This window comes from Condylura cristata, unplaced genomic scaffold (assembly GCF_000260355.1).
Source record: "Condylura cristata isolate star-nosed mole 26May11 unplaced genomic scaffold, ConCri1.0 scaffold00005, whole genome shotgun sequence".
Classification (NCBI taxonomy): domain Eukaryota; kingdom Metazoa; phylum Chordata; class Mammalia; order Eulipotyphla; family Talpidae; genus Condylura; species Condylura cristata.
The window spans coordinates 30,045,119-30,059,392 of NW_004567106.1; the positions used below are offsets into that span (position 1 = coordinate 30,045,119).

At 51.8% G+C, this 14,274-nt stretch overlaps 1 protein-coding gene across 2 annotated transcripts in view; it reads right to left on the bottom strand.

Annotated features, from left to right (window-relative positions):
• Positions 1-6,291: 6,291 nt before the first annotated feature.
• The window catches only part of CRHR2 (corticotropin releasing hormone receptor 2), a 31,428-nt gene continuing 23,445 nt past the window's right edge, over positions 6,292-14,274 (bottom strand). For both annotated transcript variants that reach the window (XM_004676824.2, XM_004676823.2), the window contains exons 9-12: positions 9,815-9,900; positions 9,569-9,704; positions 9,060-9,101; positions 6,292-7,775 (exon numbers count right to left, since the gene is read on the bottom strand). In XM_004676824.2, coding sequence (XP_004676881.1) covers positions 7,635-7,775; positions 9,060-9,101; positions 9,569-9,704; positions 9,815-9,900 — 405 coding nt within the window. In that variant the 3' untranslated portion in view covers positions 6,292-7,634. The remainder of the gene's footprint in view (positions 7,776-9,059; positions 9,102-9,568; positions 9,705-9,814; positions 9,901-14,274) is intronic.

Genomic DNA, 14,274 nt, shown 5'->3' on the forward strand with positions numbered 1-14,274 from the left:
GGTTCTTCAAACTGCTTAACATGGAGCTTCCCTATGAACCAGCAATCCCACTCCTAGGTTATCTACCAAAAGACACAAACACTGATTCAAAAAGACACCTGCAACCCCATGTTTATTGCTGCATATTTACAATTGGAAAGACATAGAAACAACCCAAAAACCCCAAAGTGGATGACTGGATTACAAAGATGTGGTACATATACACAATGGAATATTACTTAGAAAAAAAACATTCTTTTTGCAGCAACACAAATGGAGCTGGAAGGGATCATGCTTAGTCAAATAAGCCAGAAAGAACAGGAAAAATACTGGATGGTTTTGTTACAGGGCACATCAGTATGAACAGGGCTGCCTGTCTGTGGGTCCTCATTCACTAAAGATTTAGTTGGATTGCAGGCACACATAAAAGGGTCAACAATGGGTTTACTTACAAAAGGGGAAGGAAAAAGGAACAACCCAGGGAAAGAGGGAGATACAAGGTAACTAGAATATCTTACCAGCTCAGCTGATTTGGAGCTCTAGTAAAGTAAATGATAGCCCCTAGTCACATGGTCCCAAGAGCAGTTGCCTGAGCCAAGAGCGCCATTGGAAAAATGGCTCCCTATTTATCCCCCAAAGTCCCAGAATGCCTGCACCTCCCTTCGGTCCTCGCAGTTCTCTCCTTGGTCCTGCTGAAAGTTGTAGTTTCCAATCATTGGAGTAGGGGGTAGAGTCCAGAAAACTGGAGTAGGGGGTGCAATCCACAAAATTCTGCAGTGTTCCTTTAGGACATCCTTCCCCTTAACAGCTTCACTCATAGCAGGAGTGTAACAGACCAGGAGAGAAGATATTAAGAATGAACAACTATAGACCAGAGACATTTTACAGGGGTGGAGTGGGGAATGGGATCAGAAACAGTGGGGGGAGGGAAGTACACACTGGACTATGGTGATGGCACAAGGGTGATTTGGTGATGGGAATCCCAGGGAGAATACAACTGAGATGAAAAAAAAAAAAGCATGAAATGTAAAAATAAACTATCATTTAAAAAGTGAATGGGTCACTCACAAATCATTGTTAAGCCTCTCCTGGCCTTTAGCAGCCTCTCAGCCACTTACCCCCTCAGGGCTTCCTAACCTTGCTACCAGCTCTCACCTCTCCATGTTCACTTTCGTGATACCTCTCCTCAGCCTAGCTCAGAGAACCTCACACAAGGCCGCTGTAGGCCGCAGAAACCCACCACCACCCATTGATCATCTCCTGGGGTGTACAAGTAACTCCTTCCCCTCCCCCAAGTCAGGGTACCCTAGATTTAGTATCGACCTACCCAAGTTCCCCAGCTTGCAAGAATTGCTGGCTTTAGGCTTGCTCCACCACTGGGAGAAAAGCTGGTCCAAATGAGGAGCTGAGGTCCTCTTCCTTCTTCAGCGACTCTGCTGCCTTAGGGGTCAGGGCTGGTCCTCTCAGGCTGTCTCCTCCACACAAGGTCTTGTCCTTTCGCTCCCACATGTACTTCCCACGACTCCTGCAGCATCTTTAGCTGTTCTCGAAGCTCCTGGACTTTGGTAACCCCTGTGCTGCTTTGGCTTCTCCAGCTTTGTTCCGGCCTCCATTTTCAGAGCTGTGGGAGAACACTCACCCCCAGGCTGCCTCTGAGCAGGCACCGTGTCCGTCCAAAGCCTTCCCAGAGTCTGCTCCACCTGCACCAGCGACTTGGGAGGCACCCTGAGAGGAGGCCAGCCACAGAGCACTACATACTTGCGGCTGCCACCCCTCACTCCCCCTGAGGTCTTTGGAGGGCTCCATACTCATCTGCGTAGATTCATCCTACTCACCGACGCCAGTTGTAGTCCTGCACCAGGCAGCTTGTAGGGTAGGAGGCTGGCAGGCCTCCCAAACCATGGCAAACCTTCAAGCTCTGGCGCTTCGGCATCCTCCATCAAGCTCTAGGCGCTCCGGCATCCTCCATCAAGCTCTAGGCGCTCCGGCATCCTTCATCACTCTCCACTGCACTCTGCTACCCCGGCCTCTGCTGCACCTTATATACTCATTCTCCCCGCTCAGGTGTGCCCACTTACGCATGCCCACACAACGCTCCACGTGTCCACCATCAGGCATGCGCACTCCGAGCCCACATTCACACCTGCATTCAATGCAGCATCTTCATTTACCCTACAGTTAACCAGCTCTGGCTAGAATAGGAAGGCCAGTTTATTCCTTTCCTGCTGGGTGTAGAGCTCTTACTGTGCGCATAAGTTTTAGCACATTCCCCCAGTAATTCCCTTGGCAGAGGAGCCTGGACAGGTTAGCGAGGACATCTCAGAGGAGGCACATCTCTGATGCTGGTAGGGGGGCTTCTAGGAGGGATGGTCTTTGAGCTAGGTCCTGTTAGATGGGCTAGATTTGCCAGATGGGGCTACTGTGGTGATTCCCTAATGGAAGAGGCCTGGTGCTGTCTGAGGATGAGAAGCACCTTAAATTCTAAGCAAAGCATCCTTAATGAGAGGATTTGGAAGAAACTCCATCAATCATAGGGTATGATCTCAGCCTACCTTTCCCCACTTCTGCTAGTTAACATCTCCAAGTGGCACAGCCCGCCTGGAGAGAATTAGTGGTACTTAGGGGCTGAGCCTGGAAACTTTATAGATCATAGTGACGAATAAATTTACATGTTTGAAACGTGTTCCTTTCTCCCAGCTACCTTCCACTGCAAATTTCCAGAAAGGCAGGTCACACACTTTCACTTCTCTGTGTGTGTGCATGATGGAAAGAAGAGATGTTTCCTTGTTCAGTGGCTCCCATTACTGTTAAGGGGAAAGATGTCCTAAAGGAACTCTGCAGAGTCTTATGGACCCCACCCCCTACTCCAGCTTTCGGGACATTATTCCCTACTTCAGTGATTGGGGACTACAACTCTCCCAGCAGTACCAAGGAGAGAACTCTGAGGACTCAAGGGCAGAACTAGCAGGAATCCTGGGATATTTGGGGGATAAATAGGGCGTGATTGCATCTCTCGCTCTGGAAGTATCTCTCCGGACCGCGTGACTTGGCGTGTTCAGTCAGCCTAGCCATAAGGTATTCCAGTTACTTTGTATCCCGCTCTCTTTCCCTGGGTTGTTTCCTATTCCTTTTCCCTTTTGTAAATAAACCCGTTATTGACCCTTTTGTGTGTACCTCTAGTGTAACTGAATTGTGAGCGCAGGTGAGACCCCACAGACAGGCGGCCCAGTCCGCTCTGGGCTACCCTGTAACAATACTACCAGCAACAGAACCTCCAGTACCCTGATCCACCCATTCTGGAAGTACTTGTCACCAAAGTCAGCTTTCAACCAGCAACCCAGTCGGTCTGATGACATCTCTGAGCAGTGTCCCCTAGCAAGGCTCTCTGCCTGGACCTCCTTCTGACCCTCCTCCCATGCTCTCTGCCACTCCAGCCACCATTTCCACTGAGGGACAACTCTTAACCACCAAACTCCTGTGACTTTGCCTGCAATGTCACTCTGGAAAAGACTCCCCTTGGGTCTCAAAGTCCCCAGACACGCCCTATAAAGTCCTCAACTAGGCCTTGTCTCCTGAGTTTGCTCTTCAGCTCTTTCAGGGGACATCTCCCACTCCTGCTGCCGCCTCACTGTGTATGCAACCATCTACCTGGAGGACTCCAGAGAGGCTCAGGGAAAAGAGAGCAGCCGACTCCAGAACTCTTCCCCAGTCGTGTCTGCTGCCAAGTTCCCAGACCCAGATCTCTGGAAGGCAAGTTTGTCTTTCACTAGCTTGTATTCCATTGGTTACTTTGCGGCTCACCAGTAGGGTGAGCTGATATTCCTGTGTCCCACAAACTTTGTCCCAAGATGGCTGTGGGGTCAGGTAGGTGTGGGGAGCACAGAGGCTAAGGAGGGTGGCAATGGCAGCAGCAGGCTTGCTTTTCATTGCTCGGGAGACCCCTCCCCATTGGGGCAGACAGAAATGGCAGCCAACAGCCTCCCAGCTAGAAACACAGGCTCTGTCCTTTTCCTGCTTTTACCTTGTGTTTGGGAGCTCAACTAGATTCTGGGTTTCTTGAAATGGGAACCTTGCCTTACTCTTGTTTTCCCTACACCAGGCACACAGTGATGCCTAGTAAACGGGGAGTGATGGTGAGCAAGCATATGTGTAGGCTTGGGGTCCTCTTCAGGGTGCCCCGAGGAGACTTTCTGTGCCCACATGTCTGAGTCCATGTTGGCCTCTCTGCCATCCTGGGAGTCTGCCTCCAGGTCATCGAGCCTGGTGTGTCCCTCCTCTGTGCAGGCCCACATCCTAGAGATCAGTTTCTGCCAACATCCCTGTTCCACTTTCAGCCCACTTTCTGTTCTGTTGCTAGTTCAGTCTCTTCCACAGAAAGCCAGAACTCTTGAGGTCTCAGCCCATGAGTAGCACCTGACTATGGAGGCTCCCAGCTGGGGCCCCTGGGAGGGAAGCATCATCCACACTTTTCACTTCTTCTCCCATAGATGTTCATCACCTGCCTCCCCTGTTGGCAAGTTTGACCTTCACTAGCTTGTACTGCATTGGGCACTTTGTGGCTCACCTGGGTGATGAGGCAGGGGCTTGGGCCATGTGGGGTCAGACCTTGCCCACAGAACCCAGTGGGAGAGGCCCGGCAGGCTAGTGTGAAGACTACCCGTGTGGCTCCAGTGTTCTCCCGCTTTATTCAGTCGGGCTCGGGAGTGTGAGTGTTAAACAAGAGCGCCTGAGGGCCTGAGGTCTGGGAGCCAACTTGCCTGCTACAGAGAAAAGTCTGCTAATGAGACCACTTTCCAGGAAGGCTAGCTCAGCCAGGGGCTGCCCCCGCTGAAGCAGACGCGAATGAACACTGGCTGGGCTGCTCAGAACGGGCTGGGCTGGGAGGAGTAGATTCCTAATGAGGTTGACAAGGCAGGGACCCTGAAGGCGGGCCTAATGGGTGCAATGGCATTTCAAAGTGACATCAGTGGGGGCCATGACCAGGGTCCCTTATAATGAGGGAAAGCAGGGTCAGCTGAAGACTGAGGTGGCAAACTGGAGTGAGAGGAGGTCAAGCTGCTTACTGGATGATCAAAGGTCAGTGTCTTAGATGTTCCTCCCTGTGGGCCTTCCGGGGAGTGTTGCTGCTGAACAGCAGAACTAAGTGGCCCCAAGTTGGCACTGAGGCTCTTGGGAGGTCCAGTTTCAGCCTGGCTGCTGTGATGAGCACTTGTCTCTTCTGGCAGCAAGCTTGCCAAAGTGGCCGCTTGGGTCCCAGCCATTTATAGCTCCTTGCTCTACAAGAGCCCTCCACGATGCTAATGGAAGCTGCCTCCGTGCCGCACCGCCTTTCCCAGGCATGCAGAAGACATTTCAAGACGTGCACAAGAACTCTGGAGAAAATTCAAAGTCAAGATGTCCCCAATGGCCTCCTGTCTGCTCAGCACAAAGAGGGTGCACTCTGCATCTCACGTGGATGCATCACCCTGCACCCCAACCTGGCTGACCAAGTGCCAGCAGGCACCCTACTGCCCATGGTGAGAAATTAGACCAGCGTGTGCCCAGCTAGCAAAATCCTTTGCAAGCCTGATTAATTTTCAATTCATATTTTTTTTAGTCAGATTTAAAGAGAGGACTTAATCAAGTGGCCAGATGACACATTACTTTTGATGATATATACAAAAATTTGTTTAGTGATTTATCTCAGGAGTTCAGAAATTGAGCGATATCTACTTACCATGTGACATTTACTTATTTATGTGCAAGGGTCTCTGCATGTAGCAATATTAAACATGAGAAAAATGTTCTCTAGCAATAAATATTCATCTATAGATTCATGAAAATTAGATTTCTAGTTCATTAAGATCTGTTTCCAATAAATTTCCTTTAGCTTGGCGATTACTTATTAAACGCTTAGTATCTACATTGTTTTAATTAATTGTATATAATATTTTATATAAAAGTAGCTGTAATAACTAAACCTAGAAGACTTTGAAAAGCCTTAGAACTTGGTGACAATAAATTAAATATTTCTAATTTAATTTCTAAGTATATTTTGTGGTGAGGAGTATGATAAGCAACAAAAGACTTTGAAGTATAAAAAAACTTCATTAATATAAAGTCCTACTGGGGAAATAGAATGAACACACACATTCAAAATGAAAAGAAGCAATGTAAAATATCCAATCTTGAAAGAAGAGCAGTTGTGCTTTTTTTTTTTAATAGATGAGAGCAGAAAGCAAGTATTAAATCACTTCTGTGTTTGACTCTGATATATTTTGAAAGTGTTGCAGAGATTTATTTTAAAATGTAAATATTTTTTAAAATGAAAATATTTACCAAATGCCAGAAATCACATCCCTTGCAACTCAAACCTTATGTGGAAAAAAAAAAAATCAGACATCATCTTGAAAATACACAAGATAGAATATATAATTTAAAACAAAATTGGGAGGAGCTGCTCACGTGACTGTAAAGCCTTGTCTACATTTCCATCCAGAGTCCAGAGCCCTGGCCTTTGGGAGCAGACGGGCTGGGCTGGGTGAGCCACTCCACTCCTCAATCCTGACTTAAACTGCCCTTGCTTGAGAAAAGGGGGCAGTCACTGGTGGCGCTGAGGTGATGAAGGGACAGGCCCACTGGCGCACTGGGCCTCAGGAAGAGCTGGCTCCAGGCCAGGGCCAGAGGGTCTCAGCAGCCCCCACACCCTTGGCCCACTCCCCCCTTCCGATGCTGGTTGACCTGACCTCAGGGGAGGTGTTTACACAGACATGGTTTATTTCAGAGAGCAGAGATGTCTTATCTGAGGGGAGACTGAGTCCAGCCTGAGGTGGGGCCTGGGGTTTAGTTCCTATCACCAAAGACTGTTTCTGCTATTCCAATCCCACGTCTTCCTTCCTCCCCCTCCCATGCTTTTTCCTGTCCTTTCTGCAAGGTGTATCTTGTTGACATCAGTATTTGGCAGCTCTGACCATGCCTTGCTTCCCACCTGTCCCTCCCCAAGGCCCTGAATCTGTGGACTAGGCCTGAATCTGTGGGGTCTCCCAGGAGAAAAGAAGTAGCATCCTTCCTTCAAAGGGTCCCAAGGACAAGGAGGATGCAGATTAGGGGAGTGGTGTACAGACTGCTGAGGAGGAAGACAGCAGAACTGACTTTCCTTCAGTGGCTGTGTCCCTGCCCCCCCATAACCCCTGCCCCCAATACAGAGGGCACCACTTAGCTGAGGCAGAAAGCAGGGAGCAGGGCCAACCATTGCTTGCCCACTAGCCAGAAGACCTGTCCATGAGTGTGGCATCAGAGCCATATGTCTACCATGACTTGTCCTGGCAAGCCCTTCTGGCTCTGGGCCTCAGTTTCCTCATCTGCATATAGGACCACAGTGGGGATCCAGCAAGAGGCTGATGTGGGCAAACTCCTGAAGACATGCGACCCCACTCTTCTCGGGGTGCTTGGGACTTCTCTGCTCTGCTCCCTTTTGCACTGAGACTTGGGCCCAGCTTGGAGCCGCAGTGTGACATGGCTGGCTACGTAGCCTCTCTCCTGCCAGCCTGCACAGCTGGCCTCCCCCTCTTTTCTGCCCCCACCAGCCAGGAGAACCCAGAGGCAGGCAGTGGTGGAGGATGAGGAAGCTATCCTGTCGGTGGAGTGATGGCTGGGCGTCTGGGGCGGCTGATGCATTATACGGCGGCTGTCTGCTTGATGCTGTGGAAGCTGATCCTCGTGGGTGACGTGGGGATGGACATGGCCCGAGCCACGGGCACTCGGAGGGAATGGTGGTCTTGCCAGCGGTGCCATCTCTTTCTCACAGCTGAGCGTACCTATGGGAAGGCCGGGGTTCAGCTGGGTCTGAGAGTCACCCTGAGAGTTCCCCCAGCAGGGCCAACTGCCACCTCCTGCCCAGGGACCAGCTGGTTCCAAAAGCCAGGTCCCTCCCCTGATGCTGCTGGCCCTTGAAGCTTGCGCCTCCTCTCCCCTGGACTCCCTCCCTCCTGGAAAGCGTCCCCCACCTGCCTCCTTCTGGACACACCTCCCACCTGGCTGGGCCATCTCACATGGACAGGAAGACCCGGCTTCCTGAACCCCCTTAAGCTCCATGGGCACCTACTGGAGTTGCCCCTCTCACACTTGGCTGAAGGCCTTGACCTCCTGGGAAACTCCTCACTCCCTGCATTAAGCACGACTGAGACAGAGAGCTAACAGCTCTGGGCACTTCAAAACCTGACCCACTGGTGCCATCTTATGCTCTTTTGGATTGTAACTGAAGGGTTTTTCTGTAAAACGGATGGAATCTCCCCCTGTCCCCCATAAGCCAGCCCAGTATGTCGCTTGAACAAAAGAAATGTACCGTGAGCATTGTTTGTGTGCTTCAGGGGCCCCTTCGCTCTCTGCCCCCAGATCTGGTACCAGTGTCTAGTGCCGGCCCTGCCCACTCTGAGGTCTGCTTTAACAGACGCCACCGCAGGTGCTTGGGCAAGTGAAGAGGCCTCGGGAAGGCAGACATTCCTCTTGACTGTTGGGGTGCTGCCAGGGCCTCAGTGTAGTTAGTGTCTGCTCTTTGTTCCAGACCCACAATGTGCCCTGACCCACCATGGTCCTGACTGATCACCTCTCCTGATTCAGTCCCACTAGGATTCTAGGGCCTGTGAGTTCACCAGGCTTTACCTGGTTGCTTCTAGAGCCTGCCCAGCAGGGTGGTCTTCTCTGTGGTGGGGGATGCCTTGCTGTCATTTCTGCTCCCCAAGTCCATAAAGGCCTGGATGCCCCACTCACATTTTTCTTCAGGAGGCCTTCTCCCATCACCACCCCTATTTTAGCTTCCCTCTTCTGTGAGACCCCGCAGTGTGACTCCTGCTCATGCCTCTCCCAGCACATCTGAGGAGCTGTTTATGTTTTCTGGCCTGCACACTCGGCCTTCTAGACTGGCCAGAGTCCCTCAGGCAGGAGTCCTCTCCCCGCAAGTCTGCATAGCATTGTAGGCATCCCTCTTTTTCTCCAGGGCAGAGATGTTCAGAACCAGGGACCCCAAAAAGTTGGAAAGAACTGCCCTGCCGTGGGGCCTGTGCACATGAATGTCTCTACCTCCCCCAAGGCCAGCCTCATACCTCTCCATTGAAGAAGCAATAGAAGACAGACACAAAGAAACCCTGTGAAGAAAGGCAGGAGCACTCAGTTACTCACTTGAGGATTCTCTTTGCCTGGGTGGGCAGGAACAAGACAGCTGGGGAATGCTGTCCCAGGACACAGAGGGTCAGAGCTGGGTGCCCCCCCCCTCCGCCCCCAGGATTCAGGCATGCCCAGGTGCACACTGCACATGATGTATTGCAGGGAACACTCAGAGCAGGTGCTGGGCTGGGGTGACTGGGCCAGGGAGGCGATGGACCCACCTGGGCCCTGGGGTTGGGGTGATAGGGGTCAGGGCTCAGTTCAGGGCAGCTGGGGCAGTTTGGGGGCCAGGCTGGGTTCTGCATGTGTGCACGCTTTTGTATCAGCGTGTATATAAAAGAGCCACATGTGCACCAGTCCTATGTGACCTTCATGAGGGCTGGGGTGCCCGGCACTCTAAGTCAGACAAACATGCTGTGGCCCCTGTCCAGTCAGGCACCCCACCCACCTGGAAGGACTGTAGGAAGGAGTTGAAGTAGATGAACACGATCTGCGACAGGTCATCCTCCCCAGGGTTGACAAAGAAGAGCATGTAGGTGATGCCCAGGAGGGGCAGGAGAACCAGAGTCGCCTTGACCGCCTTCCTGGGGGGCGAAAGGGTGATGAGTTGGGCCTTGGGGGTGTTTCTTCTGGAGCTTGCGAGAGCTACTGGATGAAGTTAGGGATGGTCAGATGACCTCGCTTCTCCCCCTACCTGTACTGGATCGTCTCCGAGGTGGTGGATGCTCGCAGTTTTGTCATTAGGATCCTGACGATGTTGAATAGAAATACAAAGTTGATCTGGACAGAGGGCAGTGGAGAGGGAAAAGGAAGGAGGGGGTGAGCAACCTCCCCTGTAGTCAAAGGGGAGGCCCACGTCTCCTGGACACACTGTCTCACCCTAGTCACCCCCACATCTTCTTGCTCACTCTTTGCTTGATACCTGGTCACCCGAGTGCTTGAGGGAGGAAAAATAGCTTAGAGGCATGACAAGAACAGGAGGACCACTCTTCCTCAGGCTTGACTCCTCGGGAATCTACAAGGCTTTGCTGGGGGACCCCACAGGAGCTGTCTGAGCCCCTTTGCCTTCTGCTAGAGGGTCCTACTTGTCCTTTAAGGATCTCTTGTGGCCTCTGACTAAGGACAACCCTGCCCTGGGGGAGCAGACTGGGTCAGGTGGAGTGACTAGTCACTCAGCCGCTGAAGGAGTGATTATTTTCTCACTGCCCATGCCCAACGCCCACGAAAAGTCCAGAATCTTCACAGACATCCCTGAGGCAACAAAGACAAATAGGCTGTTGGGCTGACTCTGAGGCTCCTAGAGGGCCTCATTTGTCTTCATTGGGAGGCTCCTCTCCGCCTCAGCACCTCCTGCACTCCCACAGTCCTGCCCACATTTCTCTTTACCCATCTCCATGTGTGCACAGACAGGAAAGCGAGTCGATAAAGACCTGCCATGCGGGGTCACTCTGGAGAAAGTGCCCAGGGGTCAGAGGAAGATACTCGTCAGCCCAGGGACGTCTGCTAGCACGTGTGTGCACGCATGTGCGTGTGTGGATGTGCATGTGTGCCCACACAACTATCTCCTGTGTCTCTGTCCTGAGTATCCATCATTTCTTAAGCCCTCCTGACACTCCCAAATTTCAGATTCCAGGCTGGGAATGGGGGTGGGGAGAGACACAGATATCACAGTTACAGCCATCTCTGTGGTCTCTGAAATAAGTTTTGAGGATATTCTGGGGGAGACGGACAGGCTGAGACTTCACCACAGCCTACAGCCCACAGTAGAATGCTCTGGAGAATCCAGGTTAAGTGAAGGGGCTGGGACTGTCTACTGTCTGCTATGCTCTGTTTCTGCAAAAGGCTCATCTAATTTCTGGCTCTTGGTCTTCTGGAACATTCCCTTTGGACCAAGAGGTCATCTTAACATAAGGGTACACTCTAACTTTTTTCATGCAAGTGATACAACCTTTTCTGATTCTTCCTGACTTCTCTGGTAGCATAAGCTATTGGAATAAAAATATATTCTCATTTCTGTCATGTTTCCCTACAGTATTCCTTATTTATCCATCATCTAGAAACCACTAACCAATTCACTCCATTGATCCACTCATCCAGCCAGCCATGCATCCTCAACCATCCATTTATCATTTTATGTATTCACCCACCCAGTCACCCATTTAATGGCGCACACATATATCTACCTATTGGCTAGTTCTTTAACCCACCTGCTTATCCATCCACCCATCCCCCACCCACCCATGTAGTCAGTGAGCAGTTACTGAGCACCTCCTGGTACAGGGCTTGTCCCAGGTGCTGAGGCAAGAGGAGGCACAGCCAGATGACAAGGCCTTACCCTCTCTTCACCGTAGGCAGGCAGTTAGAGACGCTGCCCAGCCCCCTCCTCCATCAGCTTAGGTCTGTGCAGCAGGAAAGCCGCCCTTCCCTTACGAGTTTTATTTCCAGCTCCTCTTTACAACATCTGCACCACCTCACCCCGCCACAGGCGCTTTCCCCTGTGATGAATCTTCTGACCACCTGGGCCCACAAGGAGCTCTTCAGTTCTCCATTCTTGAAAACCACTCCCCCACCACCACCACCACACCTTGTAATCCCAGTGCTTCATTCAGCACTGACCACTTGTACCCTAATGCTGCCCGGCCAGCTTCTGCTTCTGCTGGTTTGTTCAGAAAGTGGGCTTGCTGTGTGTGTGCCAAGCTGGGAGAGCTGCCCTGCTCACAGGGGCTCACGGGAGGGGTGGGGGTGCTGTATCTTTCGTAAGGAGTCAGAAAGTCCTAGAGCATCAGTGTACAGGCTGAGAGGTGAAGGGGAATGAAATTCCAAGCAGAGAAAAGCACTGGGGTGGGAAGACAGGGCAGATGGCGGCCAGTGTGGCTGACAGGAGTTAAGGTGAAGGCCACTTGGCTCTACAGTGCCCCCTGCAGTGCCTCCGGGCCTGGACCCATTTCAGATCATATGGGTGGGCTGGGAATGCTGAGGGAGAGGGTGAGGTGCACAGGGGAGGCCAGATCCCCTGGAGAAGCTTCTTCTGTCCTGACAAGTCCAGCTGGGCTTCACCCTGCTCTTCTTTTTTTTAAAAAAGATTTATTTATTTAATCATACAGAACTGGGTGCAGGCCAGAGGTGCAGGGGGCAGTGCAAAGATTCACCAGAGACAGAGCGGGGAGCAGAACAGGCAGATCTATGAAGTGCACTGCTGAGGGGAGCAGCGGGCGGTCAGGAGAGGTCTGCCACGCCATGTGCTCACCTCCGGGATTAGGGATCGAAATCATGCTGAAGTGGCTTTAGCTTCTTAGTGCTGTGCTTTAACCCGCTGTGTCATCAGGGAGGGCCCTCACTCTGCTCTTCTTACTGGGTGCTCTGCTGTAGCAGGTCAGGCCTGCACTAGCACATTAACTCCTCAGGGGAGCAGCCTTTGCCTCCAGTGAGGCCCTGTGTGTTGGGGTGAGGGTGTGTAGGGATGTGTCCCAGCCTGGTCAGAGGCTAGGGATGGCAGAAGGTAGGCCTCTGGCATGCAATGTTCTGAATGAGCATTATAGTTGCTATTGGACAGGCATGGGGATCCAAGCTCTCCCTAGTGGGGATCCAGCACATACCCTGCCTGGGGATTCAGTCCACCTTTGGGATATTTCCTTTATAGTCCTTAGGAAACAGTTACGGTCATCACCCCTAGTGTACAGATGCACAAACTGAGGTTCAAGTGAGCTACATCACTTGCTCTGGTCACAGAGGTAGGAGGCGTAAAGATTTGAACCAAGAAAACTGAACTCAGCATCCTTCTCTGAACCCTAACATAACACCAATGCGCTTGCAGGAATTCTTGAATTGTGGGCCAGACAGAAAGCACTGGAAGGAAGGTACTGTTCCTACTGCAGGGCCCAAGAACAGGCGATGCAATCCACCCAGACAGTACTGCAAAGCCCCTCAGCACAGGGTTCAAACGTACGGCTCCAGGAGCTGGAGGAAATGCTGCAATAGAGTCACAGGGCCTTCAGCACGTGTTCCCTCCTCACAGTGACCCTCACAGCAGGGACTGACATCCTTATGGTATGGATGGGAAACTGAGGCTCCAAGAGGGCACTGAGCTCTCCAGGGATCACAGCACAAAATGCTAGGCGGTTCCACCATGGCTGATTCTGACAACACAAGTGATTCTCACAGCACAAGTGAGACAGAGAAAGTCAAGACAGCAGCCCACTCAGTGTTCACCTGCAGGACAGGTGAGACTGTCTGCAGTCCTCAGGGGCCAGGGCACTTGCCAGGTGATGGTGCTGGCAGTTAGGGGCTGTCTTTGTTCCTGACTGCACTGGTGCAGAGATGGGCAAGTAGGGAGTAGGGAGGGCAGACCAAGTGTCTGGGTTCATCGCTCCCTCCCTGACTGCAGATATAGCTCTTCCTGCTCTTTAAGCCCAGGTGGGAAGAGGAAGTCCCAGCCCCTAGGAACAGCTCTCCTCCGGTTCTGGGTACTAGGTGGTTCACAGGGGTACTGCCATCAATTCTCGACCCTTCTCACCCTGTCCCTGCGCTTGCCCTCTTTTATGACAAATTGACCAAGCGACATTTCCAGCCTGCCTGTCCCATTTGAGTCTGGTCTGCCCAACAGTGTCCCACATGAGAAAAGGGGGGTCTGGGGGCCAGTGTGTTTCACAGCCCCTAGGAGCCTGGTCCTTACTGGATTCCTCTGACTCCCTCCTCTTGGCCTAAGTCTCCGGCCTTATTAGGTACAGGGCCTGCATGAATGACAGAGAAGAGCCCAGGCAACTCTCATCCCTGTCTAGAAGGGGTCCTGGACATTCAACCAGAGTTTTCCAATCAGAGTCTACCTTCCCAGGGAACCAGCGTGCTTGTACAAAATGCAGAGCCCAGGCCACTGCAGCCATGTGAAGTAGCAAGTGGGGGTCTAGCAATCTGCATCTGGCCTGGGCAGCTGAGCTGGTGCTGGGAGGTGCGCTAAGCCAGGAGACCCTGTTACAGGACACCAAATCTGTTCCAGGACAGGGGGAGAGGGGCACCCCTGAAGCCCCAAACCTGTCTGCTCTAAGTGGGTTCTGCCATCCGCCGCAACAAGACAAAACATATAAAACTTTAATGAAAAGGGACTTTAATACAGTGAATATACAATACGGAACACAAAGAATATAACTTCTAAATCAA